Source organism: Lepisosteus oculatus, chromosome 3, assembly GCF_040954835.1.
Source record: "Lepisosteus oculatus isolate fLepOcu1 chromosome 3, fLepOcu1.hap2, whole genome shotgun sequence".
Taxonomy (NCBI): Eukaryota; Metazoa; Chordata; class Actinopteri; order Semionotiformes; family Lepisosteidae; genus Lepisosteus; species Lepisosteus oculatus.
The window spans coordinates 57,784,245-57,809,717 of NC_090698.1; the positions used below are offsets into that span (position 1 = coordinate 57,784,245).

Genomic DNA, 25,473 nt, shown 5'->3' on the forward strand with positions numbered 1-25,473 from the left:
AGAAAAGACATCCAACATTTTTCACTGTCAGCAATCACCTGGGTGGATTACAACTATCATACTGTAGAATTGTGGCTAATTCTATTAAATATAAATGTTTCATTAATGTTTCAGTAAAGAAATACTGTAGTTATTTCTAAAAATCACTTCTCCAGAATTGTTACAGTGAAATCCAAAGCCCTAAAGAGTGGTTATTTTTACAAGATCTCCATTCTACTGAGAGGGCAAGAGAAAAATTAATTAAAATGTTATTAAGAAGCTATAATTGGCAACATACATTGTGAAACAAAAAACGCATCTTGGAGGAATCTTCCCCATGTGACAACCAACATAAAAGGTGAATAAGGCTCCAGAGACAAAACATTGTGTCTTTCTTCTTTCTAATTTTCACAGTGAAAACTCTCTACTTCAAATTAAATCATGCAATATAAAAATTCAAGTTTATTTCAGTGAATTGTCTTTGTTGGAAGTCGTGGTAGGCTTCTTTAATTACTGAGCAAGGAACACAGGGCAAGGAAACTGACCAGAAAAGAAAGAAACAAACACAAAAATAATCAAGTCTCAAATCAAGTCAGAGGATGTGGTTTTATGAACAGTTTACTTACAGAGGTTGTTTGGAGTTATTAAAATCAAATATGGTATGCTTTATTTTTAACAGTCTAAAGACTTGATAGAGGGTTTTTTTATGCTGAAAATTGTGTTAATAATGTGCAGCATCCAGTACAATACAAACATATTTCATCCGGTCTTCTCAATCTCTTTTGGCCTTCAGACACATTTGACAGGAGTGTAAAGTAACTCTAAAGGAGAATCACCAGTAAGGCTTTTATCAGTTCTGACATATCTTAAATATCTGCATTAATTCAGAGTCCAACGAGTAAGGAGTACATTTTTTAAAGAATATGAAATTGTCAAGAATTGCACTTAAAGGCAAACAGAAGTGCAGCTTGTAATGTATTCATTTGAAAAGAAATACTTTTACATGTGTATACTGTAAGCGCTAAGAGCTGTTCTTGACAACCACATTAAGCATTTCAAAAATACAATTGAATGGGAGAACCACACAGTGGCAACCACATGGGACCACCAACACCCTCGTGGACCTGTCGGAGAGGCAGGGGTCACACGCAGCACTTTGGATTTTCACAGGACAATGTGAACGTGTTTGGTAAAGATTTGCGAGGACCAGCCACCAAGAGTAACCACTTGGGAGGTGTATGAAGAAAGTGTTCAGGAAAGGACAGAAGCTGTCTACTGCAAGCCTCCACCAAGGAAGGCCTGCATTTTTGAGGCTTTGACCTAGTGAACTGCTGAAAGCTCATGGCAGCTGTGCATGAGGGGCCATCTTGACAGTATCAAGAAGGGAAGAGCTCGTAGAAAGGGCAGCTGTGTGCAACGACCCATTACCGGGGCAAGAGTACCGTATACACCGTGTCCCAGGAACTCAGGACGTGTCACCCACCGAGAGACGTCAGCTGTTCATGAAGGAGGCTGTTTGAAAGAGTCTGGTTTTTCACCCTGCTAGTAGATGAGTGATGGAAAACTCGTGTTAAGACCACGGAGTAGAGAAGGGGCAGACAAGAGAGGCTGCCTATGAAAGAACGCTGGTTGGGCAGGAAAAGCAGCCTAGTCTCCTGCAAGATATGGCTTTTTCCCATCCTCAGACTGACTGGAGGATAGAAGAAGAGCTCCCTCGTTCCAGCAAAAGTGCATGAGGATAATCTCTGTTCCCACAGGTCGTGCTTGTTGGGGCTTTGACGGATCTGCAGCCTAGGGCAGGAGAAAGGCGATTGCACTTTGGACATGTAAATCCTTCTGAGAGTATCTTGTTGCTTTGGCAACACTGTAATTCATCTGCCATGCCAATAAAGCTCTTTGAATTTAAAAGCTCCATCTTATGACAAACCTAAGAGGTGCCCCAAAAGGGGACAGAAGGAGAGCAGCAAACGCAGAGGGGATTAGGAATGAAAGAGGCAGAGCTGGATGAAGAAATGAAGATGCTCAGGGTGTCATGTCTCCTGCAGAGCCAGACCTAAAGCCTGCGGTGCGAGAGACCTAGAGAGACACCGGCTTAACTGAGCTCTTGAGGACCAGAGAAGTGAGAGTGGTGACAAGCTCTTTCCCGTCTAATGAGCAGTGATCTGCTTACATTCTGTTTCATACAGATGCTCAAAGGAATGTGAGGACAGGAACGTGCCCTGGGCCATGTATTTAAAACACTCAAGTGCTTAAATTCCCATTGGAAGCAAAGCATTTTGAAAATGGCGTCTTGTTTCTAATGCTAAGATACAGCCAGCGTGTGAGGCTTGTACTGTGTCTTATCTCATACAACTAGCTATACAGTCAGTCTGCATAGTTACATTTACACTGAACAACAGTTTCTGTTTGCAGTAGTCTCAAATTAGAGAGGCTTTTCAGGAAATACAACAGAAGGTAAAAAAATCATAAATTGCAACTTTTTGTGGTAGATTATTTTATGCACATACTAACAGAAGTCCGTAAATTAAAAAAAAAGTTTAAAGGGGAAAGAAAAAAGTTCCCCACCTTACTGACAGGATGGACAGGTTATAAATATTGGATTATAAATCATAAAGAAAACTGTGAATCAAAAGACTTTTTTAGAAGTGAACCTTATTATATTATTTACAGGGCAAACCTTGTCACAAACCTTTCCTCAAGAGAAGAATCCCAGTCTCAGTTTACATCACATATATTACAATTTATATTCTTTATCACATTATATTAACTCACTTGAAATTTTCAGCACAATGCAAAAGAAAAACATTTACAGCTATGTGTTAATTATTTTATAAACTGCAAATCAAAACAGTATTTGTGGTGCCCTGCAAATGAATAATTGACTGAAACACCATTTTTAATTGCTACATTCCTCAATCAAAGATTTGAATGATTACGGAAGGTTTGTATACTACAGTAAATCAAATTTGTGAATATACATCAAAAACACTGGTATACTCATCTAGCACAGTCCCTGATTTAAGCAGGCATACACGACTTTCCATTGACGATAATTGTAAAATCAAGAGTTTAACATCCTAATCATGATTGCCTATTACCATACTCTCTGGATTCATAGCTTATTCAGTGCTTGTCAGGTACCACAAAGCTATTGCATAAAATGCATTTACAAATAAGGGGTGCTAATATTGGTTGAACCTTTGATTGAAGATTGCATTAATTTGTGATAGTAATTCATTAATAAGTACTACACTTGATACTGTTAAACTGATTCCCATTTTTAAAAATTGATGTACAGTACACCAAACACACGTGCACTCATAATTTAATGTAGATAGGATTGTTGATTTGTTTAGTGGTTGTAGTTACTTCAACATTAGGGTCACTGAAGAAGCAGTTAGACATTCCTTTTGGAACTAATTGTTTAATACTGGTAATTGGCTCCAAAGCGGTTTTGAAATCAGTATTTTGGTTATTATTAGAAGTATAGAAATAATATCTTAATATATTATTAAAATGACAGTACATATTACTCTACTGATTACTTCACACCTTTAATAATGAAAAACGGGTGAAAAACTTATTGTATATTTTGAAAACCAACAATTAAAGATGCTTTTTCTTTTTTTGTTTGTTTAGTACATCTGCACTGCACTATTTGCAAAAGAAGTCTGGCATAAATTCATTTTGCATAGTTATGGATGTAAATTAATCTCTGTGAATATATTGCAAATTGAAAATCCTTTGGGATTTCCAAGGTTTGCAAATGTGTCAGAAGAAATGTGTGTGTAAACAAGGGAGGAGCTGAACAGCTGTGGTAAATGCTGTTGAACTTTGGTACTGTACATTCCCGTCTTTTTTCCTGGAGGTCCAGTTTCTTGTAAGTTGCACCAGCCACTCAAAAGTGACGTCTAAGCAGAAATGCTGGTCTGTTTCATGAAGAAACATTTACAGCTACTCCTCCTAGTGAAGAATGTCATCCGTGCTAGACAAAATCACAGGCTAAATCCAGATTAATGAAGTAAAGCTGGAGTGCACTGGTACTGGTTGTTAAAGTAATAGGTATAAAGTAATAGGGATAATAAAAATAGTCTCTGGTACATGTATGTCTTTCTTCTGAATTAGCAGTTACAATTCTGCCGAATTATTTACAGACTGCATTACCAGGTTCTGTTATTTAATATGTGAACAAACATGTGTTGACATATTTAAGATATTGAATATTGACATATTAACCAAATATTGACCAATCATTTGTGAGACTGAATGCAAAGAGTCCAGTTATACACAAAAATGTTCTTAGAAAATGCAAGTCAGAGCGGAAATGTGAGCTTTCAGTATTCTTACCATTTAGAACCTTTAGTTATAGCGATTATTTCTGAGTTTCAAGTTACAAAGTATGGTTAGTTTTGTATTGCAAACGTTTGGTTAGGAGAGTGTTATCTGCTTCTATTAGGTACTGCTTACACACAGATAATTTCAAAGTTCTTACACACCCTTTCCTGCACACATCTTAATGTATATCAGTAAAAATATTTGGTGTCAGTTCAACTATTGCAGCTTATGTGCGTGCTAACCATTTCTTTTAATGATGTAAAATTTCATTTTTAACCACCAATTGTTTCTTTATGTCTGAGCTCACAGCAGGAGCTCCAGTATGACACAAACAGAACTACTGCAAGACAGGCTCCTCCAACCCACCCGTCAGAGCCATTCAACTTTTTGAAGCATTGCCAGGCCCATAGAGGCTTATAGGAGAGTTAACACTAAAAAGGAGGTGCTCTCATTGACATCACTGCACGCCACGCAGGCTCCTGAGTTGCCAAAGGTGCTACCTGCCAGAAAGCCTAGAGGGACCTGTCTTAGTGTTTCTCAGCTTTATGCAAAGCAGAGCTCAGACAATTGTGAACTAAACTTGGGGAATCCCCACCACAGTTGGAGAGTGACAGTTAGTTCAAGTAGGTCGCTGCGTTAGCATGCGTAGGCTGAAAAGGAACAAGTAAAAGTTTATTCCATGCTGAAAAGAGAAGAAAAGAAACACAATGTTTTGGCTGTGGAGCCTTCTTTGGATGTGAAGAAGAATTGTGTTTCTTTTCTTCTCTTTTCAGCATGGAATAAACCTTTACTTGTTCCAAGTGACAATTAGGGTTGTAATCATAACACTAAAATATTGATTCTCAATGCTGTTGCTAATTCTTTGTAAAGTATTTTATAAATTATTATAGTTAAATAATTTCTGGGATTAATGAAGTGAGTGGAGTGCACTGGTACAGGTTGTTAAAGTAATAGGAATAATAAAAATAGTCTCTGGTATATCTCTCATATGAATTAACAATTACAAGTCTGCCGAATTATAATTTTCAAACACAATTTGTAAACTCTTTGGTAGAAAAACTACCTATTAAGTTTAAGTTCAGTTTCGCTTGGGAACATAAAATAGATCATCTTGAGATTAATTTTCAGTTGTTTTGGAAAAAAAGTCTAACAATAGCTACTGTGTTTCAGTGGAGATGAGCTTTCCTGAGTGAGAATTCTTTCACTGCTTGGAATAAGACGTAGTTCCTACTCATTAGTTTTTTAGCTAAGCCTGCTCTTTGGGCAAAAGCTCTATCTGGCTGATGTAATCAAAACCCCAATCTTCTATCTTTTTTGCTCTGATATGGAGGGTATTCGTACTTAGTGCTTTAATTCTGGTGCTTATTATATCCTTATATGTATGAATGTAAGGCAGGAGAGAGTGGAAGACATTTTAAATGGAACAAAAAAACTAATGGAAACTGACAAGTGATAGGATCTGCAGTCACACAAAAGCCAGTTATGTACTTTGGCAATTTAAAGACACTGCAGTTTCCAATTAAATCTTCACCATTTTGCCCCCTCATACTATCAAAACTTTTGATTGTAGAATAACTGTCTTTGAGTTAGAGTTTTGATCATTTTACAAGTTCAACAATTCATTGCACTGCATGGTGAGAACACTGCACTGTATTTGTCAAGGGAATTCAGAATGTCATTAAGGTGCCTGAAAGGGAAAGGAATTGTACAGTAAAACAGCAGAGCAACAGAAATATGATGTGTTATCTACAGCAACAGCTTTCTTAAGAAAAGCCTCATACTTCCTGAAAGTGTGTACACATCCATCCTGTAGGGCTGCTGGAAAGGAAATTAATATTGAAAACAACTGCCACGAGCTGGAGTTATGTTAAGGTAATGCTTCAGCTCAAGCCAAGAGGTGTTAATTTCCATTGCCCTGGTATGAAAAAATCTTGCAATCTAATGACACATGCCATATTCATTTTTTACACTTTCTATTCTTTATGCTGAGTGTTGAGAGATGTTCTCTTATTGTAAAAAAGCTGTGTATTTTATTAACTCCCATGTGTTTTGTTTTGTGTGTTTTGTGAGCATTGCGAGATATGTTTTAATGTGATTTTAACAATTTTACCTCTGGAAAGGAGGACGAAAAGAACCGTTCCGTTATTCTATTGTCTGTATTTATGGGGGTTCCAGAGGGGGTTCCAACATCCTCATCGTGGACCCTGGTCAATGAGTGATTCCAGAATCGCCACTGACAGGCAGAAGAATGGAAGGCTCCTTCAAGACTGCAACAACTTCAACTGCCCTGACGATTCCTGCAACCTCCGTGTACAGCACATGGGCACCCAAGTCCTCAAAGCAGAAGCAGAGTAAGATGGTGTTCCGGGAATGTCTATTCTGTGGAACGAGCGTGCAGCAGAATGAGACTTGGTCCCCAGGCTCTTGGATCCTGTATCCCATGAAATCTTCAAGTGCAGCCTTTGAGAACCCTAGGAATGGGCTGTTTGTTGATCATTACATCAAAATTGAGAGTAAACCGATCACCTGCCATCATTCCCACTGTTCTGTACAGAGTCGAAAAATGGACGACCTACAGGAAACACTTAAAAGGACGAGAGTTGTATCACCAAAACATTTGCCTCGGAGGACAAACACAACCATATCGGTGCTCTCTCTGAAGCTTTTCAGCTATGATCATCTGCCATCATGCCTTTTGGGTTGGTCATGTAGTTCACATGTCAGATTCGAGACCCCAAAGAAGGTTCTTTTCCCCCGGATGAGCTGGGGTAATCACATCAGAGGGTAACAAGAGACATGTTTCAAATATGTTGAAGCAAATGTGAAGAAAAGCAGCATAGATATCACCTTCTAGGTGAATATGACCCCATGACCAAACCAGATATATAAGACTCTCTGGGACAGAACCAGCTCCTTGAGAACCAATGGTGTCAGAACATAGAGTATTGACTGGCTAAGGTTCTGGACTCACAACTGGAAGGTTTTGAGTCTGAGTTCTCCATGTGGGCATTGCTAATGTACCCTTGAACATGCTGCTTTACCCCAACTAGGTAGTGATAACCCTGCTGTTGCTTATCCAGGGCTTGTCATGCACTCTGTCTGCTTCACACTCTGAAAATTAGGTTGAGCTCAAGCCTGATGAGCCTCAAGGCTCGAGAATGGTTTTTACTACTTTCTAGCCTCTAGCTTTTAAAGATATTTAAAATGCTGCATTGCTTTGTTTTTCAGACTAGATGTGTATATTAAAAGCAGTGTGACAAAATATACATCTCCAGTAAAGTTTAGAAATTATTTACCGATCAACTATCTCAATGATCTACAGTAAATCATTCAAAACTGAGCTCTAGAAGAACAAAAAGAACAAAATAACAGACTCTTCAATTTAATCACATACACTGGCTATCAAAATTATTCACCGCCTTGGGCTTTGTAAAATTGTATAATATGGAATCTTATATATGGAAGTATTCAATTGGAATTGTTTGCCATTTATTGACACAAAACATTCTATGGTGTCAAATTAAAAATAAAATTCTCTATATACTTCTTAATTAATTATAAATATATTTACATATATACATATACATAAGTGTTCACCCTCCTTGAGTCAGAATTTGGTAGAGGCACATTTGGCAGAAACTATAGCAGTAAGTCTATAACAATTTTGCAAGTTTGCACACTGCAGATTTTGCTTATTCTTTGCAAAACTGCTCAAGCTACCTCAAGTTGGATCAACTTCTTCCACAAATTCTCATTTAGAACTGTGGTCTGGGCTTTGAGTGGGCCAACCAGAATATTCACTTTTTTTGTTTTTAAGTCTCTTCAGAGTGGATCTGGCCGTATGTTTTGGGTCATTGTCCTGCTGGAAGATTAATGATTTTGCAGGTCCCAGGTCTGTTGCAGACTGCCGCAGGTTTTCCTCTGGGATTTCTCTTACTTTGCTGCATCCATTTTGCCTTCTATCCTCATAAGTTTTCCAAGCCCTGTTGCAGTGAAACATCCCCATAGCATGATGCTGCCACCACCAAGCTTAATTGTAGGGATTGTGTTGATAGAATGTGTAGTGTCACACTTGCTCCAAATATAGCACTTTGAGGCCAAAAAGGTCAATTGGGTTCTCATTAGACCATAGAATCTTGTTCCACTCAGTCTTAGAGTTCTGGCAAACTGCAGTCAAGATCTGATGTGGATTTTTTTTTCCAGCTTTCATTTTGCCACTCTCCCATGAAGCACGAGCAATTGTTTGTTATAGTTTCATAGCATAGTTTCTCCCATCTCAACCATGGGAGACTCAAATTCCTTTAGAGCTGTCACGGGTCTCTTGGTGGCCACCCTGACTAGTGCTATCCTCACCCAGATAGTCAGTTATTGTGGGCTACCTGTTCTACACAGATTCATGGTAAAGAATTTTGCAAAACTATTCTATATTTATATAGAGTTTTTTCACATTCTCTGTCTTGTTGGCATATATGATGACATTTCAGATTGATAGTCGGGAGTGACTGAGCACGGTAAGGAGTTGCCCTGATATGCACAAGAGCTGCCCTGCATTGAGTTTAGGGGTGAGATGGAGTGTTGAGATTTACCCCAGGGACTGTCCTCAGAAGACCATTTACATGTAATAGGGCAGACCAAGGGTGACTTTGCCCAAAAGAAAAACACAGTGAACAATGTCTTAAACTAATTATACAGAAGGCATTTGGTTTTCTCTTTCTAAAGCTTTCTCTCATCTCTGGCTACTGTACATTCTCCAGCATAATCTTCAAGAATTTATATTTTACCATTACCACCAATGTGCAGGTGGATGCTGCACATTGGTGGTGGTGGAGGGGAGTCCCCATTACCTGTAAAGTGCTTTGAGTGGAGTGTCCAGAAAAGCGCTATATAAGTATAAGCAATTATTATTATTATTATTATTATTATTATTATTATTATTATTATTATTATTATTATTATTATTATTATTATGTACACAAACACAGTTGTCCTTCACCAATACCTGAGGTCAACCCTGTAAATCTTTACAGATTCAAAAGAACATGTTTTAAGCATGTTGTACAATACAAGAGAAGCTGAGGCAATAAAGGACTAACCAGCAGAAGAAAAATCACATTGATATACCAACCCACAGATAGACAGAATCTGTGTAACAGTAATGCATGCATTTATCAATACCAGAATGTTATATTTGGTTACGTTTTCTCCTTGTTAAGTCTAATCTAGCATTTTTTTCTATAAGCATGAGGATTTTACAAAGACTTTATTTAGTATGTTTTTCAACCACAGAATGACTCCTCTGCATAGCTGGTTGTTCTGTGCATAGCCCAATAGCTTCTCACTCCTCTTTTTTCAACTCTGTTTGCCTCTAGACTTCATAATCTATTAATGTCTGAGCAGTTCATTAATTTCCAAGGGATATTCTAATGTGTCAATGAATATTTATGAAAATGTCTCAGTCATCAGCAGTCCTTTCTACCATTGGAAGGAATGCAGTTTTAATGGTTCTCAATATTTATAGAGAGACATACAACTAGGTGCAGTCACGTAAAAAAGGCAAAGTTTTTTTGGAACTAGAATCGAATCTGAATGCAAATGATAATTGTTGGAAAATGATGAAATAATTTTGTCCCAGCATCATGAGATTTGTTGGAAGAGATTCCATTTTTCATTTTTAGTTTTAGGCAGAGTTACGGGATATTTATTGTAGAATCAGCCTTTTTGATTTTCCTTGCTAACCACTGGCTCTTTCTACAATATAAGTACAAAAAGGGTTTCATTTCTTAATGCAATGCATGGCAGCTAATTTGAAATATGTATGTCTAAGATTTGAATGTGTTCAGATACTGTTTAACTGTACAGAAATCCTTTTTTTTTTTTGCCGACAAGCAAGTTTCAGAAAAAAAGTGCTTAATGGAATACAGCCTCTTTGTCACTGCAGTGTGGCTCTTCTGTCTGGCATTCCTGGAAATCTAGGCTGGTGGCTCAATGACACTGGGACACAAACGTGCCTGTTAGGGAAGAGGGTCTTTATGTGCTGCTCAGACCTTATTAAAAATAAGCTTTCTGTTGCTGGTTCCCTCCTCCAAACTACTAGCCTTGTTTCTTTAATGAGGACATCTCCTCTCTCAAGCCCCAGCTATCATCACTGCTCTAATTGTTCCCACAGATGCTCTGAATAAGTGGTTATGTATTGCAAACTGTGTGTTCTGGAGGGCCGCCAGAGGCATTAAAGTAGGGCAGGGGAATGCGTTTACCTGACTGATGGGTGTAAAAATTCTGATAAGGGGTTTCTTGGTGGAGAGGTGACTCTTTGGAAAATGCAGAAACTAGTCTACTCTTAAGCAAGGTACTAATTCCCTTATCATTTAATTAAACTAATGTTTGATGGACAGTGTGCTTATTCTAGCTGTTAATTTTTTAAGACTGTCATTATCAGCAAAATCCATCTGCCAATTATTAAAAAGTCCCATAATATTTGAAGCCAGTCGTGTCTAAATCAACACAATTTCCCAATTTTTGGTTTAACACCAACTCTTTGAAGATCGATGTATTTTATATTTTATAATAAATCAATTTTTTATTCTAAAACAGAGTTGTAGAATATAACTAATTCCATATAAGTGCCTTATCACCCGTATAACATCTCTTGAATTACTGTGCATCATTTTAGTCTATAAACAGACTACAGTTAATTGATACTGAGGCTTGACATTTTTTTCTTGCTAAAATTTCACCCATGGAATGAAAAAGAAGAAATACAGAATGTGGTTGAAATGAGTGTTAAAGCTTGGGTGTCCTACATCACAAATTTCCTCTATGGTGCAAAACAAGGGAATTAATAAATGGAAAGACAAAATTTACTACAGTGACTGACTTGAAACAGAAATTAAAAAAAAAACTATGTTTCAGATTATTTTGCAAAAGAAAACTAAACCTTCAGCTTGTAGGACAAAAACAAAGCTTTCCAGTTTTTTTTTTTTGTTTTATTTTATTACGATTAGCTGCAATTGTAAAAGAAAGGATAAACAAAAAACAGAGTTTGCACTAAAGAACATATAACATGTGCTTAACTTCTGTAGCTTTCTTTAATATACTCTCCTCTTTTTAGTCAAAATCCATTAATATCTCCTGAGTGTTTTGAGTTAATAAGCATAAATTGAATAACGTTCTGTCGCATAAAGTAGGTACTGTTTGAGGCAAGTTCAATAATGTGCAAATAAAAGCCAATTTCAGCAGGATGTCCACACAGTGGTGATGCCAGGGTTATGGACTGGAGTTGGCCAGGGTATCATAAGCTTGCTGTATAGAATTGACGCCTATGGCTTGTCAGGCATCTTATGAGTGAAGCCTGCATCTGCTTCAATCATTGTAGGACTTCAAGTTTTAAATCCTTCTAATGTACAATATTATACATTATACGTAACATTACTCATTTGAATCCCACGCTTTTAACTAAACTTCCTAGGATTTTTATGCCCTTTGCATTGTCCTGCCACCCTATTGTCTCAAAGACCTGAGCGATCTTTCAGAATCAGAATCTTCACAACTTACATAAGTTGTTGATCTATGGGATCAATGGTTCTTTATTTGTTTGTTTGTAATGTATGTCCATGCTGTCTGCATGGAACGCTTCATATTTGTCTATATTAAATGGCATCTGCCAGGCATGTCTGAACCCTTCAGTTCTATGTTCATACTTTAGAATTTCCTTCATAGTGTCTACGTTTGCCTCCTATTTTACCATCTACAAACATCACTAATTGAATCAGTGACTATATTTTAAGTGACTGTAACAGAAAATACTGCAGATTCTTCTAGAAATATTTTTTTACTCACAGCCAAAAGGCAGAGTTTGTTTTATTTCAATTGTTTTTTTGTTCCCAGGTTTGATTTTGGATTTGATGTGGTGGCTCACAGCTTTGAAAACTAAGCCCTGTGTTGATTTTTGTCTTGTGAAATTCTTACGCTACACTTCAATCTTTTGTCCTTCAAAATGGAACTGGTTCACAACGTGGCTGTTTTGAATAGAAAATATGGAGGCATTCAGGATGTAAATACAGAGGCCCCTTTACACATTTAGAGGATGCGACCTGGTGCTCACACGCAGGCAGCTAATTTGCCAGTCAAATGTACTTTTTTGTGTTGTCACTTCTTTACTCACTTGGATTATTTCTTTGATGGTTAAAAGTCTTTTAATGTTCAGACGGATCTCACATGAGAATTATTTCCTGTACATGTCTAAAATTTGTAAGTGAGCTGTTCAAAGTCATATCCTGAGTACCTAATTCATCAGAAATCTCTCCTCTCTCCTATTTTTTATGTTCAGTAGCTGGAATGTACAGTACATTAAGGTCTTGGAAATATATTAATAAACATCATCACATAAAAGGTGAAAACCTGAGTCATAAAGTATTGGTACATCTCTAGGGAAGGGTAAGATAATGGGTTTAGAAGAGGCTTCCCTCCATGAGTGCAGAAGCACCTTAATAAGACACTTCTGAGTCTCAGAGAGGTGAAGGCCTTGGAGCAGGAGAGGAGAGGAGATCGTGATAGTGGATGAGAATATGGAGTCTGATGTGAATTCCCTTTGCAGAACCAAGTGGTTGTGCAGCAGAAGTGATAAGTCTGCACATGGTGACACATCCAAGAATCTCTTTTTAAATTCACGACAGTAGCTCAGCAAGCCTCAACCTTCTCAGTAAACTGAGATATCCATTGAAAATCCAGTTGTCTGTGGTAAGTGGTGTTGGTTGATCAGTAGGTGGCACTCTTTTCTCTGGACCAGAAAAACCAGAACACCAGTATGGTCACGGGGAACACTGTGCCATAGAAAACATAATTCTTCCGATACCCCTTTGGGTGTGTATAATCTGGCCCACCTAAAGTTCCCCCTAATTTGATTAATGAAGCTGATTGGCTGTAAAATGGGGCTCCTGGCACGTAATGGATAATGCACATCATGTAGGTGGGTTCTGTACTTCAGTGGTTCATGAAGTATCTACCCTCCTAGATGTGAAAAATATAGGTCATTAGCCATACAGTATCACTCTGCAGCTCACAACTGGCAGCCCACTGAAGCTCAGCAGGTGTGAGCCTGGTCAGTACCTGGCTGAGAGACTCCTGGGAAAAACTAAGGTTGCTGCTGGAAGAGGTGTGAGTGGGGCCAGCGGGGGGCGCTCACCCTGCAGTCCATGTGGGTTCTAATGACCCAGTATAGTGACGGGGACACTATACTGTAAACAGGCGCCGTCCTTTGGATGAGATGGAAAACCGAGGTCCTGACTTTCTGTGGTCATGAAAAATCCCAGGGTGTTTCTCGAAAAGAGTAGGGGTGTTACCCCGGTGTCCTGGCCAAATTTCCCATTGGCTCTTACCAATCATGGCCTCCTAATAATCCCCATCTATGATTTGGCTTCATTAGTCTGTTCTCCTCCCCACCAATAGCTGATGTGTTATGAGGGTTCTGGTGCACTATGGCTGCCGTTGCATCATCCAGGTGGGGCTGCACAGTGGTGGTGGTGGAAGGGAGTCCCCATTACCTGTAAAGCGTTTTGAGTGGAGTGTCCAGAAAAGCACTATGTAAGTGTAAGCAATTATTATTATATATAGGCTGTTCGGGTTTTTGAATGGTGTGTCTGGAGATGTTCCTTATGGGAGTAATATGAACCCTTTTCAAGCTTTCACACAGTTCAAAATACCCAGTTAAAGCATTTTGCTTTATGTTCATAAGCACAGAAATCCCTACCTCTTCCGAACAAATGTCTTTTTCCACTGGACTTCCAATGGTCACTTTTCCATGAAACACTGCAGTCATTGGTGATGGTCATTGCCAGTTACATACATTTGTCCTGGGTATGTTTATTGTTCTTTTCTTTTCACATGGAAATGAAACTGGGGGAAGATTTTGTACCTGAAATTATAGATCTATATTTCCAGGTTCATTCTTTCCTTGACAGAAACAAAACCATCTCATATTTTTTCCCACTCTTTCAAAACAGCTGCTAATGAAAGCCAGGATTATAAATATGCTAAAGAGCTTACCTTGCTGACCCTTCAACTAATTCACCGTAGCAACAAGACAGCACAAGTATTCATGTCGGTTTCCGGTGTTTGCTAACCTGTTAATAAAGAATTTCTTTCTCCTTCGATGCAGAATTTCAGCATTGCCTGTTTCATGTCACCATATTATAATGAATTCTGAATGTTTTTTTCTTATTTGCGCGCCATTCCAGTACCAGCTAAATCTAGAACAGGGGTGCCCAACCTTTTTTACTGTAAGATCTACTTTTTCATTTGCCAGTCCAGCGCGATCTACCAGTGTGAATTTGAAGCTCGGATATAGGAAAAATAGACTGTAGGCACATCAGTACAATAACGATACCCATCACTAAAATGACAGCAAATAAAAAGCAAGTGACTCATGTTACAATGAACAAATAATGTTCCCTATTTTAGAAAAAAAGGATATCCTACCTGAATGTGAGCATTGGCACTGAGAAGCTTACTTGAGAACACTTATTAATTTTTTTTGAACGTGTTGACACTGCTTATCATGTCGATGACATTTTTACTGTGTCCCTGCAGCTCGACATTCAGCTCATTCAGCAGTTCAGTCACGTCTGTTAGGAATGCTAACTCCAGACGTCACTGGTCATCCTCTAATTGGGCATATTCACTATGTTTAGACGACTTGAGAAGCTCGGATTTCAGGCAACAGCTGTCTGAACCTTGCCCAAAATCTTTGTTTTTGAAATCTCCAAACAGCAAGTCAGCAGCCTCAGCAAACACTTTTTTATTACTTCACGATCCCTGACTGACCTTTTAAGTTTAGCCAAACTGTGGCTCACACGGAACAATGCGATGATTGCCCCTTTCGCTCTTGTATTAGGCCTCCTGAAAACCGACTGCTACTAGTTGAGATTTTAAGTTTTCCACTTTCCTTTTCCGTAACTCGCTTTTAGCATCATACGTTTTGTGTGCAATTCTGAAATGGTGTTCTATATATTTCCCTTTTTCGCGTACACTCTAGCGTTGCAGATTTGAACGCGAAAGTAAAATAATAATAATCATGCTCCCAATCCTTGTGGTAAGGGTGAGTTTTTGGCCTCTTTGCTTCATCATTTTCGCTCAAACACTACAACTATCAAATAGGCAATCAAACTGTTGGTGAATTTGTCACGGCCAGTCTGTTTCGCTCCACTATACCATGTACCGAATCTGGGGGTCGTGCGGCAATAGCCAAGAGAACGTTCTTGGGTAGCGCACACAACACTTTATTTACGGAGTTCCTGTAGCCCTTTTTTCAGTATCATCCGGCACGCAGGGAAGAGACTTTTACAACCCATTCGACAAGGGTTAAACACACACAAGAGCAGTAAAATGTATGACATTACATGCATAGATCTGAATGAAATTTTAGGCTATCAAAAAAGGAAAACAGTCAAAGAGCCCATTTATTTTTGCCAAACATTGCGATCGATCGACTGGCAATCACTCAGCGATTGACTGGTTGGGCACCCCTGATCGAGAAGCTTTGCGAATTGTTATGATTACACGGTTTCGTTTTTTGCTGCTGTTTGCAGTTTTGTTTGAGTTCTTTCTCTGCTTAATAGTCATGTTCCATCCATGCCTTTAGGTTCTGGAAAGCTTTAAGATCATGGACTACAGTTTGCTGCTAGGAGTTCACGTGCTGGATCAGTGCCCGAAGGAGAGGGACGGGGATAATGCACAGGCGGCAGGGGATGGGAAGCGCCCAGGAGCCCAGAAGGTGCTGTACTCCACCGCTATGGAGTCCATCCAAGGAGGAGGCAAGTCCGGGGAAGCAGTGACCACTGATGACACGTAAGTCCCACTTGGCAGTGAAGTCCGGTGTGAGTCACATACAGTCCGACTGGTCAATGCCATTGTCTTCATGGCTGCTGTTGGAAGAGTCTGAGTCAGTGAGTGGTCCAGTCTAGCATGCAGAAACCCCTGCCTTACGTTGTTTCTATCGTTGTATTGGACCCAGCTGCTCAAACGGCAGATTTTTCATAAGCAATGAGCGGTGCATAAGACGTTAAAATCACAGTCCTATGGAGTACAAAAGGCAACATTTAAATGTCACATGCAGGAGTCGGGAATGAAGAGTGAATTATTACGGAACCAGGATAATCAAGAGAAATGTTCCATGTAAAAAATATGACACAGGAGTCCTGCATAAATTACCCAGCAAAAGCATCATTTATTGTTCAAGATGAGCTCTGTAGTCTAGATCGAGGTCTTTGTCTAGTGAGCCATGGGTTTTCACTCTCGATGGTGGAAAAGGTGACTTGCTGCATGCTTGTCTCAAGAAGACACATGCGTTCAATGGTACTGGTCAGGGCCCGCGGTTCTGTAATAATTTTACTAATAAAGGACATCCCTGTTCCGTGGCATGGAAACCCTGCTGTTTGTGTTCTACACTTGCAGTGATAAAGGTAGCAGATGATGTATAGGACTGGAAGGCTGTGCTTGAAGACTTGTTTCAGAAAAGGTTCACAATCTCTTGCATACTCAACACAAAACCATATACTTACAGTGGGGATGAAACAGATGAATTGCAGAAGGTGGTACACAGAACAAAAGAGAATGATTGAAGTGCAGCAAAAAGCCACACACTGACTCTGCCCTTTCTTATTCCTATTATAACAAGATGCAGCTTGACTCTCATCGGCTGTGTGTCTTTATTTCAGTAATATATAAACAGTCGGATGTGACAGCTCTCTTAAAATACTTATTTCCATTTTGTATCATTCCTACAGAATGGGGGGCATTCCTGCCAAAACACACAAGGATGAAAAGCTTCTTATCTTCCTTGGTATTATTGACATTTTACAGTCGTACAGGTATGATTTTTGTGTTTGTACTTGAAAACATATCAGTTGAAATGTTAAGACTGGATCAGCTGTGATGCTAAAGATTGCTTTAGAATATTTAGAATAAGTGATACTAGACATTAATGTCTTTTTGTATCTTTACTAAATTAATAGTAGTGGAATGGTTTGTGCTAGTCTTTATCATTTTCTTTATGAGAGTCATCCCACAGTTTGTTGTGGTTCAGCAGTTACATTGTCTTATGGTGTCTGTAAGCACTGTGCCAGCTGTCAGATTCACCATCATTCCTCACCTCTGGCCATAACAACAGACAAGAGAGCTTATTTAGTGCCAAAGCGAAACAATTGAATTTGTTTTTCTATTACTTGGTGAGATCCTTATAGGTTCTTCATTTTTTTTCAAGGTTGATTAAGAAGCTGGAACACTCCTGGAAGGCTCTTGTATACGATGGTGTAAGTTATTAAATCTTTTCATTATTAAAGCATTAATTGCGTCTTATAACCCTGGAGCCAAAGTTTTGTACTATTTCATTGAAGGCAATTAATGGAGATAAACGTTCCTAATTTTTCTTGTAAAAGAACATAGAAATTAAATGATTTAATGTAGAACATGTTTTATTGAAGGTACTGTATTTCTTTAATTAGCTTTATGTTTCATGTTTTTGTGTTTTTATTCTGAAAAACATTACAATTACTGTACCTTTTCTATCTTTTAGGATTCGGTGTCAGTACATAGGCCTGGCTTCTACGCAAACAGATTTTTAAAATTCATGAGTACTAGGGTATTCAAGAAGATACACAGTAAGTGTTCATCAGTGATTCTTTCCAACTGTTGCAAGTGAAAGGATGTTTTAAATAAAGTGTTGCACTTTATATGTCGCAGTCAATGACATGTTTATCAGAAGAAACTAAAGTCAGGTTCCAATTCCACATCTCGATTTTGTCCCCACTAATTTCCATAAACATATTTTGCCTGATTATATCTACATAAATTTACAACACAGAGTTTAAATTTGCCTCACGTGTTCCAAACCACAGACGAGAGACTTAAAGTATTGAAACTTGGCAGGTTCCCTCCTCCTCATTTCTGCTGTTTTTGCTGTATACAGTTTCTGTTCAGAAAACTGCAGGCCCGGCCTGTGTGAAAGGGGAGCCTGGGGAGCGAGCTGTGTGTAACCTCAGTGATACTCTTCATTTCTTATCTCAGAGGAACGGCAGAGGCCGTTTTTATGCCTTTATCCCTCTTGGTCGCCAGCCAAGAGACTGAAAAATAAAAAATAAGACTAGAAAATACATTAAAAATTTAAAGTTTGCTAACAAATCTACCACAGCCTGTGCAGCAGAAACCTTTAAACGGAGCCGCATTTACTGCATTTTACTGTAACACAAAGATAGTGTGATTAGAATTGTGTAGAAGACTTTCAATATATACCACGTGCGTCTTTGAATTATGGAAAGGAAATGTGGCTGTGGCTTTGCTGACGGTCATTAAGCTTACATTTACTGGTTTTGTATTGACTTACTGGCCGACCTAAATAACACAAGGCCAAGTCTAAAGAACAAGGAAACAAGCACAGCTGTTCCAGTGCGAATTCTATTAAAAAAAATATTGAGGATTACTTTAGAAAAAGATTCCTTGTACGTACGTGCACACCACAGGCCTGTATCACGTACCTAAATGAAACTTGTATGTGTGAACGATTTCTTGATCGTTCTGCTGAGTTGATAATAATTTCTAACTATTTATAATAATAATTCTCTTTCTACATAATAACAATGTGATGGCAATAACTGCCCCCTCCCCCATACCAACTGGAGGTGGGGATTCTCAAGGTCCTGCAGCGTTTTCTTCCACGTCGGTGACGTTCTCCCCTCTGCCTCCCCCAGCTATCAAATGCTCTCCCTCGAAGAGAGCGCGGAACTCCATCCCAGCGCTGAAGGCGTCCTCGCAGGAGATCCTGTCCTCCCCGAACGAAGAGCGGTCCGAGGAGAGGAAGGACAGGCTCAGTGGCGCCCGAAGCCTCGCCAGCCTGGATGGACAAGGTACAAGAACCAAGAACGGCCATTTTGCAAAATCCGATGCTTCATCACAGTCGCAGGGTCGGACGTGCTTCACAGTGATGCTCCATCTGCAATAAAGCTCGTACGTGGGTTGCTTATGGGGAAAACAGCTAGGGCATCAGGACATTAGGGCCGGGGTCACTAATTTCATTATTCACCTGTATGAGCTGGCAGCCTTGAACTCTCCTTTAAACGCAAGGCATCTCCGTCTCATCAGCCCTGGCCTTCCCCTGACTTCAGCCTGACCTTTCTAATTCTATTATTAAAGCTCCTGAGTGGCAGTTTTTTTTATTTTCATTGATGTTTAATGTTGACTGTTAAAAAGGCAGAAACCCAGAAAGTGAATGACTAATGAAAAGTCCAGTTTTCGTTTTTTGAGCTTTTCAGGGCTCCTCTTAGCGTATTTTGGCAAAACAAATACAGGGAAACCTCTCAATTGGGGTTAAGGGCCTGGCTCAGGGGCCCAATGGAGTAGGACTCCTCTGCCGGATGCGGGATTTGAACCAGCAACCTTCCAGCCACAGGCGCAGATCCTTAGCCACAGAGCCACCGCTCCTCCCCTAAACATGCTTTCAGTTTTGACTGGCGAGATTAAATTGGAACAGAAGATAACCCTGTAGTTGTATCCATGCATGGAGTCCTAACCCTGACCAGCTTTCACCATCATCCAACAAACTGTAACAATTATTTGTGGTGCTTGTTGTCTGTGGCACCAGCCCCGCCTGGAAACATTACCTGGCCACGCAGTGAGATACCCATGTGGCTTGAAATGAAACTAAGCTGCCACACACTTTGCCATTCTTATTTGGACCAACTGTTATTTTATTGTTAACTTATTGTCTTCTACAATGTGTGATATACTCAAGTGTTCTAAAGGTGCAACGCGATTTGCAAGTATTTTATCGCACTCTTTTTCTGGGTTCCTGTTTCTTTTGGTGGCATATGATGATGTATGAACATGAGAAGGTGCCTTCCAGTAATGAAAGATCAGGACCATAACCTAATGGTTGACAAAACTGAATGTGGGATTTCAGTGGTGGTGGTACTGTAGATATGGCTAGAATATACTCCTGTAGTGTCCCCTGTAGTGTGTGGGTTGCAACATACTGCAATAATGCAGTGAGTCATGAAACCTCTACTTCCTGACAAAAAAAAACTGTCAGAAAGTCTTGCAGCTTGCCAGTATGGGCCATTCTGTGGTAGTTTATAGCATTTTAAGTTGGTTTCTGCTCTACCTCACAAATTACTTCAAAGAGTGCCCTAACATTCAACACCATACCAATGCCAAAAACAACAGTTCTTTGCAAGGAAAGATACAGTATATCAGTAGTATGCATGTAGGTTGATATACAACTAATATAACAAAAATGAAATGTTCTATTCTTTAGCATTTAATGAAGTAAAAAATGCATTTCAGTGAATAATGCCAATTTGAAGCCTTCCTGCAATCCTAGAGATACTTAGAGAACAGATTTGTTTTAAAAAGAAACACCCAAGTTAAATGTTGAAACGAATCAATGGATATACTGTATGCAAAGGAACAAGTAATAGGTTTATTCCATGCTGAAAAAAGAAGAAAGAGAACTTCTTCTTCTTTCCTTCCTTCCTTCTTTCTTTCTTTTTTTCAGCATGGAATAAACCTATTACTTGTTCCTTTGCACCCTACGCATGCTGACGCAGCTACCCACCTGAACTACTACCGATATACTGTATGTATTTAGTAAAAAGGAAAATAGATTTTTATATAACTTAAATGGTATAGACATTCATAACTGATGCTAATACACTTGAGTGACTTTGCTGCATAAGCACTAAATCACCTCATTAGAGAGATAGCTAACCATGCACAGGTGATGTGTTGATTTAATATACCAAGATACCAGCATTTGAATGTCAAGCCTATGGAAAAATCAAGAAAAAAACACTGAATGGGACCCTTGTGCCCCATTCATCAACAGAAAAATGTCTTGGATCCATCAATATTTTGGAAGCGCGTCATCTAGGATGTTCGTAGCCAGAAATGTCTAATCTGGCAAGATGATACAGAAGAACAAAGTCCATCAAGCCAATATCTGAGATAGATACCCTGAGTCACAACACCAAAATTGTGGATGTTCAGGGATGAAGACCTGGGAAAGAGTGTCTATCCACTACAAAACCCCGCTTGTACTGATTGGTGGCAAACTGAATGCATGGCACTGCATTGATCAAGTCCTGGCGCCTCACGTACTGTCCTTCATGTGAGCTCAACTTGATTTGACATTCTAACAGAAAAGTGCAGGTCCTCAACATGTAAGTTATTCCGATGGTACCCTGCTGGCCAGACTTGAGCTCTTTTAAACATTTCTCGGATGAACGGGGACAACATGTGCCGTCTAGGCCTCAGAGACCAGCGAAATGGCACTTGCCTGTGCAGGATATACTAGAGGATTGCGACTGAATCCCAGAAGTCAGAATCTGCTACTTGGTGCAAATCAATACAGGTTTACAGTTTGCGTTGTCTCAGGCAGGGGCCACTATGCAGGCTATCAGTCTGTCATTTTCACAGGAAACCCACTGTTGAACATACCTGTTGATGACCAGTTTTAAGCAGCCTAATGAATTTACTTCTGTCATGTCTGTTCAATAAATTGACAACGCACCTTCTACAAAGTCACTTTCCTGAATATCTTTGTGAATGTGTTGCAGCTGTAATTGATAACTTTCTTTGGACGCTCAGGGTATATTTTTTAATTTAACTATGACTTGTTTAAAGTTATGGAAGGTATCGTAGCAACAGCACAACGTCCTTCAGCGGCAGTTTCTAAACAGATGTCAAGCGAAGTTATTTGTTCACATGTGGGGGCTTTTATTCTTTCCATTCTACAAAGCCCACTGCCACTGAAATTCAACAACAGCAATAATGATACTCCTGTCCTTGCAACTATGTAAACCATGGCTCTGTAGTTTTCAAAAGCTTTGGTTACATGCCAGAGACCTTCAGAGAAAATGTGGCAACATGTTCTTTTTGAATGGCAAACCTTATTTTTTTATTTTTTGACTGTTCTATCTTGATAAATGACCATTTTTAAATACTGATAATGCAGATACGTAAGTCATAACAATATAAAGATGTCTAAGCTATATTTCCTATTTTTTGTACTAAATGCTAAACTAAGTTAAACTACGTACTTTAACAGCACAACCCCAGGGTTTGCGGAATGGCTCAAATAGTAAAACTTCTTACTAAGTTTACTTTTCGAGACCTGCAATCCGAATATTTCTGATTCATTAGCTGTCCATTCCTGGGATACCACTATGGGCATCACACAGTCCCCTGAGCATCACCATAGTTGGGAAGTGTGAGCTACTCCTAGGTTTCTACCCAACAACATGTTTATCAGATTCACCTTGAGATAGTACTGATCTTCCCAACAAACATGTTTTTAAGTATTAGATTCACAGGGCTGGAGGGGATCTTCTTCTCAGGAGCTGTATTGGCACCTTCTGAGGACTTTTCTGGTACAGCTTAGGTCTCGCAGCAAATTTAACAGGGCTCTTGCTCTGTCCCTAGTAGACGTTAGTATCGCAGCTGTCGAGAGCCCAGTAAACCGATCCACCCTTTTTAACCACACACTGCATATTCTGTTTCAGTGTTTGGGTCCTATCTTCAGCCTGACCTCGTTCCACAGCCTCCGGCTCTGTTTGAAGCCGCCTCCATGGTAACCACCATCTCGTCCTCTTCCTTATACGGCAACGAGCCCTGCCTGGCGGGTGACCCCGACGACTCCGCCTACAGGTGCGTCTCGGACAGCCTCGCCAGCCAGCTGCATTCAAATTAAGGCAGTTCCAACCGAGTTCTGCCAACATGTATTTGATTAGATGTAATTTGATTTAGGTCTAAGCATGGTTCTTCTTAAAAGCCCTCAATTAAATGTGACCTTCTGGTGCAGCTTTTTACCCGTATTGCTCTCCTCGGTTTGTACATTTTATATGTCGATTTATTTTCCGTCCCCTTAACTATTAAATATTTAAGTGGTTCTCTTAACAGTTAATTCTCTAAAGACATCGTTGCAAGTTAAACAAAAGGTTTCTGACTCAAGGGTAGATCAAACAATGAATCTAATACAAACAATTAAGAGCTGCCAGGGCAACTTTTAAGAATTCAAGAGCTTGCTTTATACCCATGCAGTCCCTGGGGGAGCGAGGCTCTTGTCTGACATTGTAACATTGACGTCACGACTCATGAGTTCCTTAGAAAGCCCTGCAAATGTAGTAGATCAACAGATATGCAGGCCATCTTTTGCAGACGATTTGCTAAGTTAGTTTGGATGTGTCATTACAAAACAAGTCTACTTTGTGATACTGTGTGGATGTACACAGGACTTAATGCTCTTTGGATGGTTTACATTGCCTAATTACACTTACATAAGCAATTGCTTGTAAAACACACTACCACTCTAAACTTGAAAGTTGCTACATATTAAAACAATGTATTAAACTGCAGGTATTAAGAACATTCTGAGCTTGCATTCAGTGGGGTGGGTAAAAGCAGTTTTCTTCCAGCTGTGAATAATTATTCACACCTTGTAACTATTTTTAGTACAATGACGTAAAGATAGCAAACATCTGAGCATTACATACTATTACTCAGATTTATTAACATTCGGCTATTTATGCACAGAACAAAACTAACCCAGTGGAATACATTTTTCCATTTAAGGATTATTTATGGTGTTGTACTTACTGTAGGGTACCCAGATATTCTTAATGTGGAATGAACAATGCTTATCTGTGCCCATCTCTCCAAGACTAGTGCGATTCCCTGCCTAGCTCGATGTGCTGTGGAATATATCACCTGTCGCAGGTTCTGCTGTTGTACAAAGAGCAAATGTGGTATTGAGCCGAGATACCAAGAGACTCACTCACTCAGTCACCCCTGTACCAGGTGTGACAGTCACTAGATTAAGCTTCAAGCTTTTACCAGGGTCTGCAAAATTAAACCAAGCTCCACCTTTGGAGCCCTATCTCACTTACATGGCCGGAAAATGTTATTTGTTCTCTACTTTTCCAGAACGTCTGCCCATCACAAGACCAGAGGCTGTGCTTGCTACTGTATGTCCTTTTTTACCCTGAGAGGCAGGGTGATAAATGGCTGAGCCTCATCACACTGGAGGCCAACTAGCTAGCATTCCCTCTACCTACCTGGAAATACAGTATAGCACCCTCTTTGGAGGAAACTCCAAACTTCAACAGTCAGGGTTATAGTGGGTAGAGGGTTCTCCGAACTCTTGGGGCAAAATAGATTCCCTCTATAACCCTGCCTGTCATTCTGTCTTACAGACCATAAACCTCTGGCCATGACAGATAACCTGGGCTGAGCAGGCTTTGGCAAAAGCAGGGGTGTAATGTGGGGTGTGACAGTGCAGCAAAAATAAAACCCCCAAATGGTGTTACTGTCAGGCCCAAGGGCTTGGAGAAGATCGCTTTAAAGGAAGACTGAAATTGGGAAGATGATAAGCAACCGAAAAGCAGGGAAACAAGTGCAGCACAGATGTCGTTTAGAGTTAAAAAAAATTATTAATTATCTGTGAGTGCAAACATGTAGAACATGAGAGCATAAGAAAAGTTACAAGTGAGAGGAGGCCATTGGAAAAATGACATGAGGATCCACTGGCTACATGCTTTATCCCATTCTGTTACATTTGCATTGTGTTGATAATGAATGTTTCAGCTGTTTCTACCTGAGACGTGCATGTCATGTGACATAATGGCATTACAGGAGTCTGACGGCCCCCTGTTGGTAGTTGTTATGAGACACACTCACTACGTACTGCTGCTGTAGACTGCTCAGATGGTCTATCTCTTCCAAACACCGAGGTCTCGTGTTCAACAGCTGTTAAATTCATTTTTCGTTATTTTCATTTCCTGTGTTACGTTGTTCGTCCTGTTTCACAAACTTTTTTTAGTGGCCAAGGCCAATGAATTGTCTCTTTCCAATGAAGTAGATTTTGTCATTTTGTGTCCATGTCACTTCAACTACTGTTCCCATTTTCTTAAAAAAAATTAAATCAGCTGTAATGGAATTTTGTTATTTATAGGCCATGTCTTATGAATTTGTTATACAACTGTACCCAGAACAGTTTCTGCTAACTAAACATCAGGTTTAGGCTAGTGCTGCACATAAACATAAAATCGTTAAACCATTAGTTACATAGAATGGGTTGCTATGGTTTAAGGTTTAGTTTTAAGGATTAACATCTTAAAG

At 39.4% G+C, this 25,473-nt stretch overlaps 1 protein-coding gene across 2 annotated transcripts in view; it reads left to right on the forward strand.

The window, feature by feature from the left end:
- The window catches only part of LOC102686521 (phosphatidylinositol 4-phosphate 5-kinase type-1 beta), a 67,821-nt gene that overhangs the window by 37,040 nt on the left and 5,308 nt on the right, over window positions 1-25,473 (forward strand). For both annotated transcript variants that reach the window (XM_015368652.2, XM_015368661.2), the window contains exons 8-13: window positions 15,950-16,155; window positions 17,094-17,177; window positions 17,570-17,618; window positions 17,882-17,966; window positions 19,053-19,208; window positions 22,860-23,004. In XM_015368652.2, the coding sequence (XP_015224138.1) occupies window positions 15,950-16,155; window positions 17,094-17,177; window positions 17,570-17,618; window positions 17,882-17,966; window positions 19,053-19,208; window positions 22,860-23,004 (725 nt within the window). The remainder of the gene's footprint in view (window positions 1-15,949; window positions 16,156-17,093; window positions 17,178-17,569; window positions 17,619-17,881; window positions 17,967-19,052; window positions 19,209-22,859; window positions 23,005-25,473) is intronic.